The sequence below is a fragment of the Castor canadensis genome, chromosome 12, assembly GCF_047511655.1.
Source record: "Castor canadensis chromosome 12, mCasCan1.hap1v2, whole genome shotgun sequence".
NCBI classification, from domain to species: domain Eukaryota; kingdom Metazoa; phylum Chordata; class Mammalia; order Rodentia; family Castoridae; genus Castor; species Castor canadensis.
This window is the reverse complement of record NC_133397.1, coordinates 61,975,004-61,996,400: the sequence shown is the minus strand read 5'-3', so window position 1 is coordinate 61,996,400 and position 21,397 is coordinate 61,975,004. Positions and strand designations below refer to the sequence as shown.

Below are 21,397 nucleotides of genomic sequence, written 5' to 3'. Positions count from 1 at the left end.
ATATAAAGAAATGCCTCTCTATTTCCAATATGTTACTCATTCCTATGAATCATCAATAAATATTGAATTTTACCAAATGATGCTCAGCATCTATTGGGAAGAGTCTTGGTAAATTTTAACTATTCATATAAAGAATATTGTTAATGATTTCTTAATGTTGAACTTTTCATATTCCAAGAATAAAGTCAATTTGGTCATAATGGCTTATTAATACATGGTTAGCTTCTATTTACCATTATTAAGATTTTGCACCTATAATAATTTCAGAAATGAGATTTGTATGTATGGGTGGGCTTTTACCAGATTTTGGTAGTAAGGTAATTCTAGCTCTATAAAAATCAATTTTAGCCAGGCACCAGTAGTTCACTCATGTAATCCTAGCTACTCTGGAGGCAGAGATAAGGAGGATCATGGTTCGAAGCCAGCCTGGGCAAATAGGTCTCAAGACCCTATCTCAAAAATACCCAGCACAAAAAAAGCTGGAAGGGTGGCTCAAGTGGTAAAGCACCTTTCTAGCAAGCATGAAGATCTGAGTTCAAATCCTAGTACCACCAAAAAAATCTATTTTAACTCTTTTTCTGCTAAGGAATTGTATCTGTTTCACTGGAATTATTCATTCTTTGAAAGTTTAGGAAATTCTCTCCATAATTACCTGGCTACAGCTCTTTCTTTGGAGGTAATTCTTTGATAATTTTTCTGTTCCTTTCACATGTTTCTGTACTTCTTGAGAAGTTCTAATATTTCCCTTTTCCTTTAGATTAGCTCATTTCATGGAGATTTCCGAGTCTATGAGCATGGACATTTACAGCTATTCTTTGGTATCCATGGGGGATCCCTGCAGATATTCAAGTCTATCAACACTCAACTGCCTTCTATAAAATGGTGCAGAATTTGCATGTAACTTATGCACATTCTCCTGTATGTTTTACATCACCTCTAGGTTGTTTGCAATACACAATACAATACAAAGGCTGTGTCATGCTGTACTGTTTACAAATAATGGTAAGAAAAAAGGTCTGCACACATTCAGGACAGACACATTTTTTTCTAGTATTTTCAATCCAAGATTGGTTAAATCTATAGATGCAGAGCCCATAGATACAGAGGGCCGTCCATACCTAGGATTTTCCTAAAATATTCTAATCTCCCAATTATGTTGCTATGTTCCTTTTGCTTTATGGTTTGGGGGTTGATTTTCTCTGCTTTTCTAACTAGATTAGCTGGAGGATTGTTTAATTGACTTGTTTCCATCAAAGGATTAGTTCTTTGATTTTCAATCCTATCATCTTCTTTTCTAATTCCTTATTTATTTTCTTTGTCTTGCTACTTTAAAAGTTTACTACCATTATTATTATTATTACTTATTTCTGGCTTCCTGAGTTGAAGCTCTACTTACTTTACTCTGTCTTTCATAATAATTAAAACTTTTATTCTTATGAAATGTTTTTGCTTACTACTGTCTCAGCGCTGCTGCATTTCTTTTGCCATTTTCTTGGCATTCTATGATTAGTTTTATTTTTATTATTTGATCCCAGAGTTGGATGCATATTTTTCATTCTTTTATAACTAACATATGTTCTTAAGGCTATCAGTGGCCTCTGAATGCTGCTTTAGCTATAATAAGCAAATTTTAATATCTAGTGTTTTATTGTTTCATAGATATTATGCAACTTTGGTTTGTATTTTTTTTTTATTCAAAAATTGTTCAAACAGAGGACTAGAGGTATGGCTCAAGCGGTAGAGCACCTGCTTTGCAAGCAGGAAACTCTGAGTTCAAACCCCAGTACTGCCAAAAAAAGAAAAGACTTGTAAAAAGTGTTTAAAGAGAGGGTTTTTAAAAAAAACTTTCCAGATAGATAAGGCTTTGAGGGCTTTTGCTCTTGATCTTGATCTTGTGACTAATGAACTGAGAGAAGTTAACTAAAATCTCCCATACACACTATTTCTCTTGTGCTTCTATTGCTTCTTCTTCTTCCTTTTTTTTTCTTTTCTTTTTCTTTTTTTTTTTTTTTGTGTGTGTAGCAGTATGAACTTAGGACCTCATGTTTGCTAAGGAAGCACTCCACCACTTGAGCCATGCCTCCAGTCGTTTTGCTTTTAGTTTATTTTCAGATAGGATCTCACGCTTTTGCCCAGACCAGCCTCTGACTGTGATTCTCATATCTCTGCCTCCTGAGCAACTGGGACTCTGTTGCTTCTTGTATATCCTACAATTTGTTTTATAAAAAATGACGTTGTATTATTTAGCACATACATATTCTCATAACTTAGATCATAAAGTGTCATCTTCTGTCTTGCTTAATTGTAGGGACCTGAAAACCCTCTCATCTAACATTGTGTTTCTGCTTTCTCTTCATTTGCATTTGCCCAGCACACATTTTTGCAATTTTTTATTCAGCATTTATACATCTCTTTATTTTAGGGTCACATGTTGCTTCAAGATCTGGTTTAAATGTTGTAATAAGTAACTGATGTTACATGTATTGATATGACAGATATTTTTGATCTGAGTTTTATATATTCCATATATAGATAGTCATGTACATTTCTAGTTTCATTGTTTTTTTTATTTATATGGTCTGTTTGTCTCTGTCTCTGTCTCCCTCTCTCTCTGTCTCGATCTTGATCTTGATCTCTCTGTGTGCATAATTCTTCGATAAGCAAGGGTGATCAAAGCTTCTGCTCTAGTATTATAAATTTATATATACTTTTCCGTTCCTCTATGTCTTTAGGGGCAGTATTAATGGGTACAAGATACTAGAAATGACAAACTAATCAAACTTCATATTTCTCCTTTTCCTCCATCACCTAGGTTTAGGCAATACTGTCTTAATGTTTACTTTTCAATGTTTTCGTATAATTTGCTTATACTCTTATATGTAATTTGCCAACTTAAAAAGTCTGTGAACTCCATTTATTTTATAATATGATATGACAATTAGTGATTTTTACTCCACATCTTATCTTTCCTCATTCTCTAATTTTTGTCAGTTTTATCATTTCTACTTTTCTACATTTCTGTCAGTTTTTATCATTTCTATATTTTCAGCCTAACCCTTTCACTAGTTTTCATTTTGGTACTAAAATAATATGCACACAGGGTCCTTTTGCTGTGGTTTTCCCAGTGATTGACTCATTGGCTAAAGTTTATGACCTAAGAGTTCCCTCAAGACATCTCACAAGAATCTTTTTGCATCAACTCTTGAATGTGCATAACTGGCTAGCTGTTGCCTTTATACCTGAAGGGCAATCCTGTCTGAATATAAAATCCTGAGTCACTTCGTTCCCTTGATGATCCTATTTGTATTGCTTTCTGGTCTGTGGATTTTGAAAGTTGCGAAGAAATTGAAGCCACCTTGATTTATTTCCTATTTTAAATGGCTTAATTTTTTCATGGGGTGGGATGGAGTTTTGGGTAGTCACCCAAAGCATTCTTTCTTTATCTCTGAAGTAAAATAACTATTCTAGGATATATCTCAGAATTGACCAATCTGGGTCAGTTTTTCCTTACACACAGTGAACCTGTTCAATATGTATGTTCAAATATTCTCTCATTACAATGAAGTTTGATTAAATGATTGTGTTTCTTTTATTTCACTGTTTGGGTTGACCTCCTCAGAGACTCCAATTATACAAATGTTGGGTTTCTTTTCCCTGACTTCTATTACTTTTCCCTTATTCCTTTATAACTTTTCTCATTTCCATTTCATTTTGCTTGCTATTAGCATTTCTGTCCTCTATGTCTCTGTGTTTTCCTTGTGTCCATTATGCTTTTCCAATTTCATGTTTTCTTCTCTTTCTTTCCTGAGCTCTACCAACCCACAGTTCATCTCCACTTATCCTATCACTTCTTGAATTATTTACTCTTGCTTTCTATGCTTATGGCCCCATTTCTAAGAAGTTCACAGCAAAACATTCCATTATGCCTGCCCCTTGGCAAAACTGTTCTGGTGGACATATGTCTCCTATTGGTAAGTTTAATTTCTAATTTCCCTTCTTTTTTCCATAGGATTTTTAAACTAATGTTGCACCACTTCTTTTACTATTACTTGTCACTAAATAAATTGGAATTTTCTAGACTGACTCTTTCCTTCATTCCCACCATAGAGACAGCCTGCATCCTACAAATAGGAATCTTCTATGTGAGTCTTGTATGGCTTCACTTTCTCAGCTTCTCTGAATCAATTCAGGTCTAGGACACTTCTGTCATCAGTTTGAACCTGTCTCCAATGCTCTTTCTTTGGAAACAAAGGAGTTAACTCTCTATTTCATGGTGCAAGAACTTATTTTGAAACTATTTATTATGAAAATTTTCAGGCACACAAAAATAAAGGGAATAGATAATAAACTCCCATGTACCCATCACCTGTCTTAAATAATTATCAGCATTCTTCCATTTGGAAGTATATTTCACTGAAGATTTCTGAGTCGTCCTTGGGAAGCCCTTACTTATATTTTGGAGTCTGCGGATTTTATTTGTTTCCAACTTTTCTGAAAAATGGATTTTGTGGGTTTGAATGATTTCCAAGAAAAAAAGAGGAAAAATGCTGACTTATGCAGCCATGTTCATACTGGAAGTTCTAATAAAATACTTTTTAAATTTCCAACTGGTTGGACTTTTTGTTTAAACTTTTGTTATTAATTTTTCATTTTATTGCATTTTAATCTGTCTGGTATGATTTCTGCTTTTGGTAGCATTACTAAACTAAAATGTGATCAAATTTTGTAAGTATTCTCTGAACATCAGAAAAAATGTATTCTTTTATTTTTATTCTCTATTTTAAAGCTACAAGTTTAGCATCATAATAAGCTGCAACTTTAACTTATAGCTTTAAAAATATTTACCTTGTTATTCAGGTCTTTTATTTTCTTATTTATTGACTATGGCCAAAGAAAGACATATCACAATCTCTACTTCAACTTTAATTTCTGTCACTCTGTGCTTTTATTTGTGTGAAGTTATTATATATTTATATATTCTGAACCACTTTGCTTTAAGTATTTCTAAGCTTTGGGAATCTTTTCATTAAAGTATATATCCTTTATTTGTGTAAAACACTCTGTTCTGTTTCCTTTGTTTTTTGCTTTAAATTATTCCTTCTTCCCTTACCTCATTTTGTTTGCCAAAATACTTATTTTTTAGCCATTCTAAGTTGTATTGTTTTAGATGTGTCTTTTGAAAGCAGTACAATGAATTTTGACTTTTAATATAACCTAAGAGCCCTTATCATTTGATAGAAGAATTTAATCCATTTTTGCTTATTAGGAAAGCTAATATATTTTGCTCTTTTTATACTGTGTTTTTTCTCTGATTTCTGTTTTGTAATGCGCTCTTGCTACATCCTTTGTTTTCTTTATTTTGATATTTCCACTATGAGTTGTTTTCTCTCATACTAATGATTTCCAAAATGTGTTATTTTTTCCTACCCATAGTGTATTCCATTCTCCCCATTATGCTATAGGCTATTTTTCAAAGACCCATGTTGTTGATAGTGGTTTTCTTCTGTTTACTTATCCTTAAAGGACTAGCATTCTTCCAGGTCTAGTTTTTCCCCAGAAATATTTTGAATGCCTTTTGCTTTGGATAGTCTATTTTCATTTGGATACTGCTGGAGACCTCCTCAGAGAGGTCAAACTGGAGGGCTGGGTGCCAGCTCAGCATCCGGCATCCTAGGAGCAGCAAGGGGCCGGGGCCAGGGCCACGGGCCACCCTGGCAGCAGCCCTCATTCTTGCTTGGGTTGTCTCATTCTTGGCAAGGCCACAGTACCACATGCCAAACCTAATGTGTCGGACCTTCTTCTTGGTACACAAATAGTTTTATGTCTCTGCCCAACCTCACACATCCAACACAAAGTCAGTGAAGAGCTTACTTCCTGAGGAGCCATTATTAGCACCTGTGGCCTCATCTCTAAGCAACCAGGTCTCCAGTTACAATTTACCAGGCGGCCTCCAGTACATCAGACACGACACTTGCCACCTTGAGAAACCACCCTCCCGAGTACTCACCAAGGGCTTTCAGCCAGTACAATCATCCAAAAGCCCAGCCACCCACAGCCTGACTGGCTAGCCTCAACCCTGACTTATCCAGTCTCCTTGAAGGAGTTCCTGGTCCCTTTCTACATCTCTAACAGCCTGTGCTCACCACTCACTCTCTACTATCCAGTCCTGGGGGTAAACATGTACTATGCAGAATCCCCCTCATTTACATTGCAGAAGTAGCAAATGAGGATACAGGATATCCAGTGGTATTTGAGTTTCAGAGAAATAAAAAATAATTCTGGATAAGTATTTCTCATATAATATCTAAAGCATACTTATATTTTAAAAAAATCATTCATTGCTTATTTGAAATTCAAATGTGGCCTGGCATCGCAACTCATTTGGAAACCAATTTTTGAGTCACCTTTGGTTATCTCTTTTAAAGTAGTCTACTTTTTAAAAGTATAATTGTATTTGTAGAAGTTCCTCAAAATACCAGAATTTGGCTGACTCATCCTTGTTTTTATCCATAGAAACAAGGTTCACTTATTTTTATATTTGGTAGGTAACTTCTATCCCAATTGTAGGAGTCTGGGGTCAGAGGTATATTCTCAAACTGACTTTATTTTAATACAATTTTTTCTATTATTAAAAAGTTCAATTAACACTAAAAAGGGATAGAATCACACCACAAATCCCTATGTACTCTCCAACACTTAAAATGTCAATAGTGTGCAATTTTAATAATTTTCAGAATTTGAACATTTTTCATAAGGTCACCCATATCATGTATCTTCCTCCTTACTTTTTTGGAAGGCAAAAAGGCATTTCGAAGAAAATCCCAACTATCATTTCACCTGTAAATACTTCAGTGTTTTTCAACATTCATCCGGAAATACTATCTTGATTATCTCAGCCTACATTGACTTTTTGCTCCAAATTGGTAGGGAACCTTTCTCATTCCAGTTAGTTCTACAGGATTTATCACCCTGGACATCATCTACTTACACACATACACACGCCTGTATCCCCCACTGCCCATCACTGGTGCCCAGTGACTAATGGACTGAAGATGAGTGAGAGTCCTCACCTTTAGAGTGTCAAAATCCTTCTCCAAGTAGGAGCCACACTTTTCACTCTCCCCTATGGAGGCAAAGAATTTGCTCCACCAGTCAATGAACTCCTCCTCCTGAGTGGGGAGAAAGAAAGAAAGCATTTAAGAAACAACTTGCCACCCAAGGTCCTTCTGAATGGTATATTTCCCAAGGTGGCCAACCTGGACTTGAAGACTCCCTGACAAGTGAGAGGATCAGGGAGCTGAAACCTCCTGCCTCTCCATGGACAAAGGCCTCACAGACTGGAGGAGAAAGGTTGAACTAGGTAGTGTTAGATAGAGGTTCTGGCCTGGCTCTGCTCCCATTTGCCTGTGTTTCTGTCAGACTCACGGGCCTCCCTTTCCTTTCTGTGAAGTGGGCATAATCTTTTTCATCACAAGGATAAAGTGAGGCTAAAATCAGTTTACTCCGAGGGAAGATGGCAGTAACATACTATTTATGAATAAAATGCAGTAGATTTGGAAAGCTCAGCTCCAAGAGACGTATCCTACCCCTCCTCTCCCTGCACTGGAAATCAAAACTTAAGATTTCCCAAGGTCAAATAAAGGCAGACCTGAAAATAGACAAATACTTTGTAAGTTCCTTTAATTCAAAAGACACTGGCAGGCTAGGTGTTGTACAGCATAGCTGTAATCTCATCTACTAGGGAAACTGACATCAGGTCAGCCTGGACAAAAGGTTAGCAAGATTCCATCACAACAAATAAGCCAGGTTTGGTGGTATGTGCCTGTGATCCCAGCCATGTAGGAGGCATAGGTAGGAGGATTTTGGTCCAAGGTCAGTCTTAGGCAAAAAGCACAGGAGACTATCCAAAAAAAACAAAAACAAAAAAAAAAAGACTGGAGGCATGGCTCAAGTGGCAAAGCCGTGAATTCAAACCACAGTGCCACCAAAAAAAGGAGATGCGGAGACACTGCTAAATGTGGGGAATTTGGTAAGCAGAAAGGAAGTTGTGACAACTACTCACTCTCTGCCTTTTCCTTCCTTCCATCACTCATGTTTGCAGGAAAAGGTGGCCTCCTGTCTGCTGTGGCAAACATTGGCCTCTGTACTCCTTTTACTGCCTTTCGAGCAGGGTGTAGATACAGACTCTGCCAGCTCTCATCTAACAGCAGTGTCCTGCCTAGGTGTCGTGCCCTGATGCTCAAGGAGTCAGCAAGCCCCTGAAGGTGGATGGTTACTTCATCCAGGCCTGCCCCACAAACCTACCCAGGGTGGGCATTCAGGCCTGCCTCTCCACACCACTGAAGTTCATCAAGGTATTGGAAGAGCCCATTCTAGGATTCTGTATGAAGAGATGACCAGGAAATCTTCCAGGAGCTGTGCTAAATCTATACAATGAGCTGACTGTCTACCATGGAGTTTCCAAAAATTCTGATGGCTCTTTTTAAGCCAAAGATGAGTCTTTTAAGATCCAGCTTTTGAAGGGTGAACACGAGCTGGAGCCAGGCCAAGGGACCTGAACAGGCCCACTGAGGAGAGGGTAGTATGAGATTCTCAGAGGCCCCACCCTTCCTGGAAGTGTGGCCCTAAAACCCTTGGGCCACAAGGTCCCTAGACCCAGAGCACAGAATGAGTACCAGTGAGGCTGTCACTATGGGATCCACTTACCAGAAAGGTCTTCTGCAGCCAGGAGAGAAAAAAAGAGTTCAGATACACTAAGATAAAGAGAGGTAGAGTCTTCTATCTTGTAACTACTCCTGAAATGCCAGCATAGAGCAAGGAGAAGCTAGCCCTGATGTTTGAAGTTCAATTTAAAGAAAAAGATACTATGATAAACACACATGTAAATATACCAAACTTACACAATGACTAGCATATGGGAGAACACATTTACACAGCCATGGCCAAGGGAAATGTATATGCCGAATCATACACATACTCCCACAAAGACACACACAAACACACAGGCAAATGTGTACACTTAGGTAGAAATGGTTGTAATGGCATTCAACTTAGTCGTCTGGTTCCTCCTAAATCTTTATTTTTTTTCCCAACCCAAATACCTAAAAATTTGAGTTCATAAGTCAGGCACAACAGACAACCAACCAGTGTGTTTTGAGCAAAGAAAAGACAAAACACAGGAGTTGTAGAAACGGTATTACACATCCCTCATCTTGAAAAACAAAGTAAACTTTAAAAAAGAATAGGAGACAGAGTCTGAATAATACTATTAACAGTGACAACTAAATAGACAAACATTATGCAAACTAAAAACAGAAGATATACCTTCTTTTCCAGCACACATGGAGCACTTAGAAAAAATAAAAAGCCAAAAAGAAAATCTCAATAAAGTTCCAGAAATAAAGCCCATAACAGTCATATATCTGACTATCTACAATAAAACTCAATATTAATGAGAATTTATAAAATTAAAATCGCAGTCTTTTAGAAATTCAAAGTCACATTTAGAACCCTACTGAGTCCAAGAGAATATCAAAACTAAAATCACAGATACTTAGGAAATACCAACAATGAAGGCACCAACAATTTATGGGATATAGACAAGCCTGTATGCAAAAGGAAATTCAGTTGTAAGTGTTCTTACTTTTATACAAAAAGAATTAAAAGAAATAATCTGGTAATTCAAGGAAAATTATGAGTAGACATGAATATATTAGAAAGGAGAAGAATATTACGATTGATAATTAAACCCCAGAGCAAGCATTCAAAAGACCAATAAAAGAGATAAACATTTGTTTCTTTTAAAAATCTAATTTTAAAAAGTAGGTATACCATTAGGAATAAAGAGCTCAAATTAAAAAATATGGGAAAGAATAAAAGAGGCATCAATCAATGACAAAATCTCAGAAAATATAGATGAGGTAGGAATTTGTTTTTTCTCAAAAATATTAGCTGAAAAATCAATTCAAAAGTAGAAAATATGAAGAGACCAATAACCCTGAAAGAAAGTGGAAGTGATGTCAAAGAGCTACCTCCAAAAAAGATATCAGGCCAAGAGAATTTCTTTGGGAGGAAATTCTCTGTCTTTCAAAGAATAAATAAATCATTCTTTGTTCCACATCATAGAAAAAGATGAAAATTTCCCCCATTTTATGAAGCAAGTTCTCACATACAAACACACACAAAAGATTAATCTCATTCCTGAACAGAGATAAAAAGATCTTATATAAAACATTAACAGATTGCAGCAGTAGAGCTGGAATGGTCAAGATGGTTTATTTCAGAATTAGATCTGAAAGTTGCAGGGTATAAAAACAATCAGGAAAACAATCCCACTCATAATGGCCTAAAAGAAAAATACCCAAGCATAAACCTAACCTAAGATGTTGAAGACCTCAGCAATGGAAACTATAAGGCACTGAAGAAAGAAATTGAAGAAGAGGAGAAGACACTAGAAAATGAAAACACTTCCCATGCTTATGGATTGATAGAATTAATATAGTTTAAGTGGCCATTACTGAAAGCAATATACAGATTACATGCAATGCCCATGAAAATTCCAAAATTCCAGTCTTCCTAGAAATGAGAAAAGCAATCCTAAAATTCATATGGAAACACAAAAGACCCTGAATAGTCAAAGTAATCTTGAATAAAAAGAGCAATGCTGTAGGTATCATAATAACTGACTTCAATTATACTTCAGAGCCATAGTAACAAAAACAGCATGTTACTGGCTCACACACAACACACACACACCATGAAGACCAATGGAATAGAACAGAAGATCCAGAAATAACCCCACAACAGCTATAGGCAGCTGGTGGTGTCAAAAACATACACTGTAGAAAAAAACTGGCTATTAAACAAATGGTGCTGGGAAAATAGTGTCCTTATGTAGAAAATGGTATCCACAAAAATCAAACTCAACATGGATAAAAGACCTTAATGTAAGACCAGACACTTTGAAAGTACTACCGGAGAACATAAGCGGAAACACTTTAAGATGAAGGCATAGAGGGGACAGGAGGGGAGGGAGGCAGTTAGTCAACACATGACTTGTAAGATGCAAATCAAAATCCAAAAAAGTGAGAGTTTTAAAATGTATTCCCAAATGAAAGTCTCAATGAATTAAGAATAAATGGAAGCTTTTTTTACATAAAATATTTTAAATATTATAAAATATAATAACTATTATTTTTAAATATTTTAAAGCAATAACCAGCATGTGCTTAGTAAGACAAATCTTTCTCCCTTCTGAGCATTTGCATGGCTCACTCTACCCATAATTTTCATATAACCTTAGACAACTACTTAACCTCTCTGTACCTCAGTTATCTACAAAATGGAAAAACGGCACCAGTTTGACAATTATTGGGAGGAATAAATGAGTCAATGTGCATATATTGCTTAGAATGGTGCCTAGCACATAAATGCAAAATGAGTGATTATTGTTGTTCTGTTGTTGGGGACTAGTTTAGTTTTTTGGCCAATGGCTGACTCCCACAAAATGTTGGCAGAGCATAGTTGCCCACAATCTTTCTAGAAGATAAGCGGGTAGCCTGTTTCCACAACCTTCAAAACATACATGTGGAGGCTACGGGCATAGCTCAGGGATAGAGAACATGCTTAGCATGCACAAAGTACCAGGTTCAAACTCCAGCACCACTTAACAAATTTTTAATGTCTATACACTCTGATCCAGCAGTTCTATTCTAGAAATCTATCCAAAGAAAACAACCACAAACATGCACAAAAAGCAAATTTCACTTAAAATAGTGGCAAGGTGGAAACAAGTGTCAAATGATAAGGAACTGTTTGGGTAAACTACACATCCATATGGTTAAATGTTCTACAACATAAAAAATGATGCTGTAGAAATAGCTATTCACATGGAAAGCTACTCACAACTGATGAGACTTACACAGTTAAAATGAATAATATGATCTTATTTTATTAAAAAGACTAAATCCCAAATGTTCACCATGAATGCCTCTGAATAAGATTATGTTTTTAAATGTTTTGTTTATTCTTTTATTTTTGTGTATACTCAATTTCTGATTTTTATTGTGTACAAGTATTCCTTGCATAACTTTAAGAATCAAAAAAAATTTTTTTTAAAGAACAAGGGCTAGAGGTATTGCTCAAGTGGCAGAGGACTTGATTATCATGAGGCCTGAGTTTAAACCCCAGTACCACCAAAAAAAGGAAGGAAGAAAGGAGGAAGGAAGAAAAAACAACAGTATGCTTCCAAAGACACTACCAAGAAAGTTTAGAAGACAGCTCCCAGGATGGGAAAGAAATTTTTGCAAAGCATGAATCAGATAAGAATTTTATATCCAGAAAATATAGAGAACTTATGCAACTGGATGATAAAAAGACAACCCATTTTAACAATGGGCAATGGGAAAGTGTGGAAGAGGGTAAATATGGTGGGAATATTATGTACTCAGTTATGAAAATAGAAAAATGCTCAAACTATTCTAAGAATGTGTGTAGAAGGGATAAAGGAGAATGATGGAGGGGGTGAATTTACCTAAGATATACTGCAAGTACTTCTGTAAATGTCACAACATACCCCCAATACAACAATAATATGGTAACTTAAAAAATGGGCAATGGATTTAAACAGACATTCCTCCAAGGAAACTACACAAATGGCCAATAAGCCCAAGAAAAGATGTTTAGCAGTCATTAGCCATCAGAGAAACACAAATTCAAAAGCACAATTAAAAAAAACTTCACATCCAGTAGGATAGCTACACTTAAAACATCAGAGAACATAAAGTACTGATGAGGATGTGGAGAAATTGGAACCCTTCTACACTACTGGTTGTGATGTAAAATGATACAGACATTTTGGCAAACACTCTGATTATTCCTCAAAGCATTGAACATGAAGTTCCACATAATCCAATAGTTCTATTCCTAGTATACATCAAGAGAAATTAAGATGTGGACACCAACCCAAACTTTTGCACTTGGATGTTGATAGCAGTATTATTCATAGTGGCCAAAAATGGAAACAGACCAAAAGTCTATCAACTGAAGAATAGATGAAGATGAAGGAAATGTGATATATCCACACAATCACATATTATTTGTCACTAACAAGGGATGAAGAATCAACACATGCTACAACATGGATGAACCCTGGAAACATTACACTAAGCAAAAGAAGTTAATCGCAGGAGACCACATACTGTATGATTGCATTTATATGAAATGAGACAAAAAGTAGATTAGTGGTTGCCAGAAGCTGGGACTGGTTGGAAGGAAATGGGGAATGACTATATAAGGTTTCTTTTTGGAGTGATGAAAATAATTCTAAAATGGATTATGGTGATGGTTGCACAACTCTGTTAATATACTAAAACACCAAATTGTACACTTTAAATAGGGACTTGTATTTATGTGGGCTATCTCAACAAAATTGTTAAAATAAAAAAGGAACAAATGATTGAATACAAGTATACATCTGCAGACTAAAAAATAAAAGCAGAAATGTCAACTTCTCTAAGGAAATAAAAATTTAAAAAATTTAACAGAACAAGTAGTTGACCACCAAACAGGATCTAAGTCTTGCTGCACACTCAGTTTACCTAAGAACCTCTCCCACCTGCAATTTTCTCATCCCTCTAGGTTCCAAGTGGTGGAGTTGGTTCTCCCTGGGCAGACACATGGCTGGTAAAAAACATGACCATGACTTTCCTAACTCCAGGTCACCTGCTTAATGACCTCTGCCCCTATTTTCTTCCTGCATCCCACAGGTAAATCCTCTTCTAATCAAATGCTCTCACCTTGGACACTATATGTGTAGTAGAACCATAACTGACATATTAACTAATTTTGGTTCCTTCCCCACCATTCTTTTGTTTCTCCCATTGCCCTTTCTACTTCGGAACTCCCTTCAGCCTCTCTTGCCTTCCTTTCCCTTCCTTCCCTTCCTTTCTGGCCAACTCAACCTGGGTTTGAATCCAGCTATTTCCCTCCTGTACATCAGCCTCCCACAAGCAGATGTAGCCATAAGAGAACACCAATCCAGCTGCCTAGTCTCACTCCAAGTTCATGTCACACCTTCAGGTGGGCCTAGTTTGGTCCATCCTCACCATCTCCCTTTCCTGATCTTTTTCTCTTTCTGTTTCCTGACACCACCACTCAACACTTCTCCCTCTCCTCAGTCCTCTTCTATGCCTCCTGCCTAGTCTCACTCTCAGTGATGAACCTACTTCTTCTTTCTCTTACCTTCCACAACACCTGACCAGCAACTGGACTACTGCTACCTTCCCTCCTGTCACTGTGGGTGCTCAGCTGTACCCTGACCCCAGGCCAATGCCTACACTTGTGCCCTGGGTCTCTTCCACGAGGGCCCATTTAAGGACCTCACTCAACCGTTCTCCCCCAACACCTCTCCTGTATCACCAAACTTGATTCTCTACCAGATCATTTCCATTGGTGTTCAAACATGGGTCTCTAATTCTAAAGAAGATGGATGGATAGATGGATGGATGGATGGATGGATGGATGGATGGATGGATGGATGGCTAGCTAGATAGATACAGGATACAGAGATAGAGACAGAAATAATGGCCACACTTCTGGCTTCAAATGCATTACTTCCTCTCCTTTTTAGAAAAAACTTTAGAAAGAGCTGCCTACTCTTGTCTCTAATTCTTGTTTGTCCATTCTCTCTGATCCACCCAAATGTGGTTGTCAAGATCACCAAAGACTTGGGCCTCAATAATCAATCTAGTGGCAGTCCTCCTCTATCCCTGAAACATCTCCCCTTGACTTGAAGAATGCTCCACTGCCAGCACTGCATGTGGACCTCCCATCTCACTGGCCACACTTTCTTGGTCTTCTTTGCTGATCCTTCATTGTCACTCAGACTTTGGTCTTCAGCACACCGTGGCTCAGTTCTTAGACCCCTTTTCCTCTCTATCCACTCTCACTTCCCTGAGGGTCTCCTTTAGTCTAATATCTTTAAATAATATGCACATTGGTGAGTCCCACATTGAGCTCCCTCCAGCCTGACTTACTCCCCTGAGCTCCAGCTGCCTATTGGACATTTGCCACCAGATACCTGATAAGCATCTTCGATGTACCATATCTAGATCTAGCACCCCAACATACCCTACCCAGGCACCCCACTGCCACTCTGGTCTAGTCCCATCCCCTCACACTGGGTTACCTCAGCAGCCTCCTAACTGACCTTCTGCCTTTGCCCTTGCCACTTCATCCCTTAATCCACTCTTAACAAGTTTGCCATGTACATTTATACATTGGCTCATGGCAGCACCTGTGAAAATTCTTCTGATGATTTGTCAACTCACTCAGAATAAAGTTAAAGCCCTCATAACAACCTTGAAAGCCTCTCCTGGTTGGAGCCCAGCCTGTCTCACCTCACATTCTTCTGCTTCTTGCTCACTCACCCACTCCAGCCACACTAGCTGTCCCAGTCCTGTGTTAGGCCTCAACTTGACATCACTGAGACTATCATAAGCTCTGCTTCACCCTAGAGTTGTCCGGCTCCTGCAGAGATGCCCTCTGGCTCCTGCAGAGATGCCCTCCCCCTACAAGGGAAACATCTTGTTTCCCAGTACCTGTGCCAGAATACAAGACTTAGTTCCTTGACTACCCCTAGCGGCATCTTATTCTCGTTATTGGTTTGTGACTGAAATGTCCTGTTTCCTAGTACCTGTACCAGAACATAGACAGTGTTTCTTGACTATCCCCAGCAACAGACAATGGATAAGCTATAATTCCCCCTCTCCATCCTATGCCATATCCTTCCTCTCCTATAAATCCCCCAGTCTCTAAGTGGCAGTGGGCTCTAGCATCTGCTGGAGAACCCCTCTCCATGTTTCTTCTCCTGAATAAACCTATGCTGATGCTGAGCCATTTCATCTTTCTCTCTGTTTTTTTTTTCAGTCTACCATCCTGATCTCTTCCAGCACCCTCATATCCTTCCCTTGCAGGAGTTCTACCTCCCTGATAGATCCATGCACCACTTCCTCACCTCCTTCAAATCTTGACTCCAATGTCATCTCAGTCTCTCTCTCCTGCTCATAATATTTTAAACCACAATTGCCCTCCCAGCAACTCCTACTCACCCTTCCTTTCTTTTTCCCCATAGCAATTACTCCCATCTATCAAGCCATATATTTTTCTGAAGTCTTTGTTATTGTGAGGGCAAACCCCTGTACCTCTTGCTACATAAATATCCCCAATGCTTAGAACATTGTGTGGTACATCTTTGCAGTTCAGTAAATATTTGATGGATATACGAAGGCCTAAACAACAAGGGCAAGGAGAGCAGGGGTTTTTCCCCATCAGAGACAATGGAGGTGGACATACAGAGGGGGACAGAAAGAAAGAACTAGAGATTGCAATGGTTTCTGACAAGGCCTCCTGTGCCCTGTCACCCAGGTTTGCTCCTCCATTAACTTTGGGCACCTGGTAAGGAAAGCCACCCAGAAGTTGCCAGAGGAACTGTTGCATGGGGCATGTGACAAAAAGTATGGGTGTCATAGATGACAGAGACAACCCTTAACATTTCCTATAGACCCCAGAGTGACATGAGAGAGCTGCTAAATAATGCCACACTCCTCAGCATGTAAGTCAGTTGTGTATGGGGGTGGGGAAGAGAGAGAGAGAGAGAGAGAGAGAGAAAGAGAGAGAGAGAGAGAGTACTAGGAGACCTGGCAGGACTGTGGGGCTGAGAGAAGACGCATTGTGATAGAAGCCAAGGTGGACACAAGCTGATGGTCGGGGCTACCTCCACCCCTACAGAAGTAATGACATTATGGAAGCCCAAACCAGGATTTCTCTATCTCCCATGGGTATGGGGGAAAAGAAAATCTAAACAGACAAATTTTAAACCTAAAGTGTTGAATATTATCAGGACTTTTGGGGCATTAAGTTGACTTACAGAAAATAAAGCTATATTTTTAATATACTTAGGATGTGACTTGAAAATATCATTCCTGCTATCACACCAACCTGTCTTCTGATGGAGTTAACTCAAGCCCATTCCTTCCTTCTCTTGTCCAGAAAGTTCACGAATCCATGAATAAGTTAGCACACCCATAAGATGAGCTCCACAAAAAGCAGGGCAGCTCTTCCATATCTTAACCCAGGTGTGCAAAGTCAACTCACCTGTTAAATCAGGGGCGTCACATCCTTCCTTCAAAGCTCACAAACAGAAATGGTCCTGTGTTCTCTGATTACAAATGTGTACTTGACCATTTTGTAATAGCTAATCATTTAGCCTTGGAACATGGCATGGAGGAGAAAGAGATGCAAAAGACTTGATTTTTAAATGCAAAGGCTTGATCTAAGGTTTGAACAAGAAGTCTGGCCTGGCCATTAAAACTTGATTCGCACATGCCCAAGGTTCAAGGCCACTCACCATTCAGTCAGCCAACCACATATGTAAGTCTGATCAAGGCACAGACTGGAAGACTCTCCAATTTCAGCTAATAGCCAACACTCAGTTCCTGAGCAACCAAAGCCATGTTTCTTTAGACTTGATCCAATGTAATGGGCACTTAATCCCCTCAAAGACACAGACATTCCAAACATTTATCCTCCCTCTACCATTCAGTGGGCCTAATGTACTGCATGAATATGGATAGTAAAAGTGGCAACAATAATTTTAACTCTTCCTTTCTGTGAAGTCAGGAAGTGAGAAGTGGAGGGTAGGGACAGAACTTTCATTCTCTCCCAAGGAGCACACTTAAAGAAAAAAGCTTCTGGCCAAATTTATTTATGACCAAGATTATAATGTTAAACCCTGATTTACTATATAGACCTATACACCTACTTCTAAATAAAGCAGTCCATTATTTTTCATGATTTTTTTTGGCAGTACTGTAGTTTGAACTCAGGGCCTTACAGGGCCTTGCTAGGCAAGAGCTCTAATACTTAAGACATGCCTCCAGCCTTTTTGCTTTAGTTATTTTTCAGATAGGGTCTCACATTTTTGCCCTGGCCAGCCTCAGACTGCCATCTTCCTATCTAGGCCTCCTGAGTGGCTAAGATTATAAGAGGATACCACCACACTGAGCTTATTTGATGATATGAGGGTCTTGCTAACTATTTGCCTTGGCTGGGCTTGAACCATGATCCTCCTGATCTCTGCATCCCAATTAGCTGGGATTACAGACATCAGCCATTGCACCATCATTTTTTATGATTTTTTTAGCAATCTTCATTACAGACATACTAGACAGTATAGAGAGTAATTCCTTTCTTAGAGAAATCGTTATCATCAGGACAGTAACATAACAACCCTAACACTGGGGTTACTGTGAGGTTCTGAGTCGATGTCTGTAAAGACACGCTGTGACCTGTAGAATTTACCATGATAAATGCTCTTGTTGATATTATCTACATCCTGAGCTTAAGCTCAACACTGCTACCCCATGGCTTGATAGCTGCATTACTGAAATAATGACAATATAATTCTTCTGATCAATTAATTTCCTTAGGTTTAAGAAACTAAGACTATTTGCTCCTGGCACACATTTGTAACATACAAGTACTCATGCCTACGTATAGACCAGACAAATTCCCAGACATGCAAATACCCTGACTTCAAACCTACCCCACCCTTTGCATACTAAACCACTTAACACCCCCAAACCACATAGACACATGCCTACATCCAGCTACCAGTTGATTCAGCAGAACTCTGCACACTCATAGCAAAAATCACTTAATTAGTTCCACAAGTGGAACACTGGGCTTTCAACTCTTGTTGACACTCCCTGTAGACCAGTCTCCTTGAGTGTCGAAGGGATCATTACTCTGTGTACCCTGTGTACTTCAAGCTGGATCAGCAGACAGGGCAGCGAAAGAAGGTCTTTAGCCAAAATGCTGAACTACTTTCAAAGACCCAGTGAATAAGTGTGCCTGAGATACCGCAAAGTTGAGCAGATGGTAAGGGGACCTGTAAGCCTCTTCCAGGTGGGTGCCCAGAACCACGGGGAATCTGAGCTTGCTGGCCTTTGCCTAACTCAGGAGCCTAAAGTCGGTAGTTGAGCCCATGCCTTGACCCTCCAAGGGTATCATGACCAAGGATCACACACAGGACACATGAAGAAATAGAATCTATCCAGTAGGCTGAGTGAAAGAAGAGTCCATTAGTCTTCAAATCTATGAAGAAAGTCATAGAGCATCTCTATTCAGAATCTGCAGTAATTCCAGTGGGGCCTGAGTGAGCAAGAGCTTACCTAACCTTCACTCTGCTTATGTAGACAGTTTTGCCTACGAAGAGTTCAGCGACCTACTTACGAGAAAAACTATTTTTGAAGGCCTTCCCAGGACTGCAGAAGCATTCATCAAACTACAGACACTAATATTAGCTATCTTAAATTCAATTTTAAAAGGATTTGGGGGGGAAGCCTACTATGTGCCAAAGTCAACCTACTTTCTAGTTACCATGCGCATTTTCATACACAAAACTCACATTACTTTTCAAATCTCTTTTGAGCTTGTCACTAACTCAGTTCTGATTTCCTCATGCCTTGGTTGATGTGGAGAGGTGTTAAAGACAGCTGGCAAGTTAAGAAGTTCTCCAAGAAGCCTTGTGCTCAGCAATGAGGGCTGTGCAAGTTTTGATCGCCTTCTGACCCAGGCTGAGGAGCAGGGCAGGGGAGAGTGTGCAGGACTAACAGGGATAGGAAGGCATTAAGTTAAACCCCAGAGAAAGCTTCCTATCCTGTAGATTGCCCAGGAAAGCTGGGAATGTTCTGCTAGAAAGAGAAGAAATTTTTTTCCCTGGAAGGGCAAGTAGGTCCCTTGGGGCCCAGGAAAAACACCCCTTGGGAAGGAGGGTAGTGGGTAGAGCAGAGGCCAAGAGGGCTGACTGGAGGGAGCCAGGCCCGCCTCCTCCCTGATGGGGCCCTAAAGTTTGCCAGACAAGTTTCACCCCAGGCTGTCCCCCCTGCAGTGTGCATCAAGGGAGGAGGGGTGCACCCCCGAGAAGACCACAGGAATGCCAAGCAGGGGAAAGGCGCCCCGAGCCAAGGGCTCCGGCAACAAGGATCCAATATCGGCGGGTGACTCCAGCCCCAGTAACAGGAGAGACCGTAAAGTATGTGCTCTGCTTCCCAACCCAGCAAACACAGCAAATAACCAATTACTCCAAATAGCTAACAGATTTCAGCTCTGATTTCCCTCCCCTCACCCCCCCCCTTCCTTCACTTGTCATTTGATGGGCGATTTGTATTTGCGTTGAGAAAATGAGAGAAAGAATGAGTCACAAGGAAGGTCCAGATTACACCAGTGACAGGCATCAAACTCCCTAATCAGATCGAATGGGAATCAGGGAGGTCAGGCTGCACTGGCCACACAGCTGGACCAGAGATACTGTTAAAGAGGTGCACTTCTATCACTTTCAAGTGCATGCAGTGATTGTGGATACACCAATATTACCAAGTCCATGTCCTTAGGAAACCTACTTCTTAATTAATTTAGCTGATATGTACAAAAGTACATGTAAAACCCTGAATGTTATTAAAGTTGAAATGCTCCTTCAAACGCTCAAGTTCAGAGGTGCAACCATAGAGCTCAGAGTCAGACTTCTGGAAATACTTCCTCACTTGGAGCCACGCCCTGTAATTGATTCCTTTGCTCAGAAAACCTCTGCTTCAAAGTCTTGGGAGAAATTGTCAGTACTCTTGAGCTGCAATGAGGCATCCCCCCCAAAACTTGGGGGGAGTAGAGCTACTCTTCGAGAACCAGACCATGAAATGAATGCATGATGGGTCAGAACAAGGAGAGGCAAAAATCACCTCAATGGGGAATAATGCCCCTAATGCAAAGCCTTAATCATAAGTGGGAAGAACGTATCAAACTTCTAGAGAAATAATACATCTGTGAAAATAGCAATTGAGTCGTCCTGGAAGAACAGGGGAAAAAGGAGCAATGGTTGAACACCAGCGTTGTCCATCCAGCACATCCAGGAAAGCAAGCCTCAGCTAAAGAAACTGAAGCCTCCCCACCTTTGGAGATAGATTGATCAGTCCATCTTAGCCAGATGCCAATAAATTTCAAGTCACACCACTCTCTCCTGATTCTGATTTCTCACCCATCTCTAATCACAATTTGCCTTTCCAATTGCTGAGCCTACTGAGCAACCATGAGCTAGACTAGTGTCCAAGGTTACATGTCCAGGCAGGCACATTTCTCACTGCAGATTCATAAACTGGTGTCCCAGTTAGAAGCTTGAATAATAGTCATCTGGCCTTGAGAACACTAGCCTGTCAGAAGTCTGAGCCCATAAAGTTTAAAATCTATTCAGCCAAAACTGGAGAAAGTTCTCTAAAGTACTAGCCCTGCCTGGCAGACCTGATAGGAAAGAGTCTCCTTTGCTTAGTAAACTCCTACGTAGGAG

At 39.4% G+C, this 21,397-nt stretch overlaps 1 protein-coding gene across 22 annotated transcripts in view; it reads right to left on the bottom strand.

Moving 5' to 3' along the window:
• The window catches only part of Dysf (dysferlin), a 204,423-nt gene that overhangs the window by 28,053 nt on the left and 154,973 nt on the right, over positions 1-21,397 (bottom strand). For all 22 annotated transcript variants that reach the window (XM_074049934.1, XM_074049942.1, XM_074049944.1 and 19 more), the window contains one exon: positions 7,071-7,169. In XM_074049934.1, the coding sequence (XP_073906035.1) occupies positions 7,071-7,169 (99 nt within the window). The remainder of the gene's footprint in view (positions 1-7,070; positions 7,170-21,397) is intronic.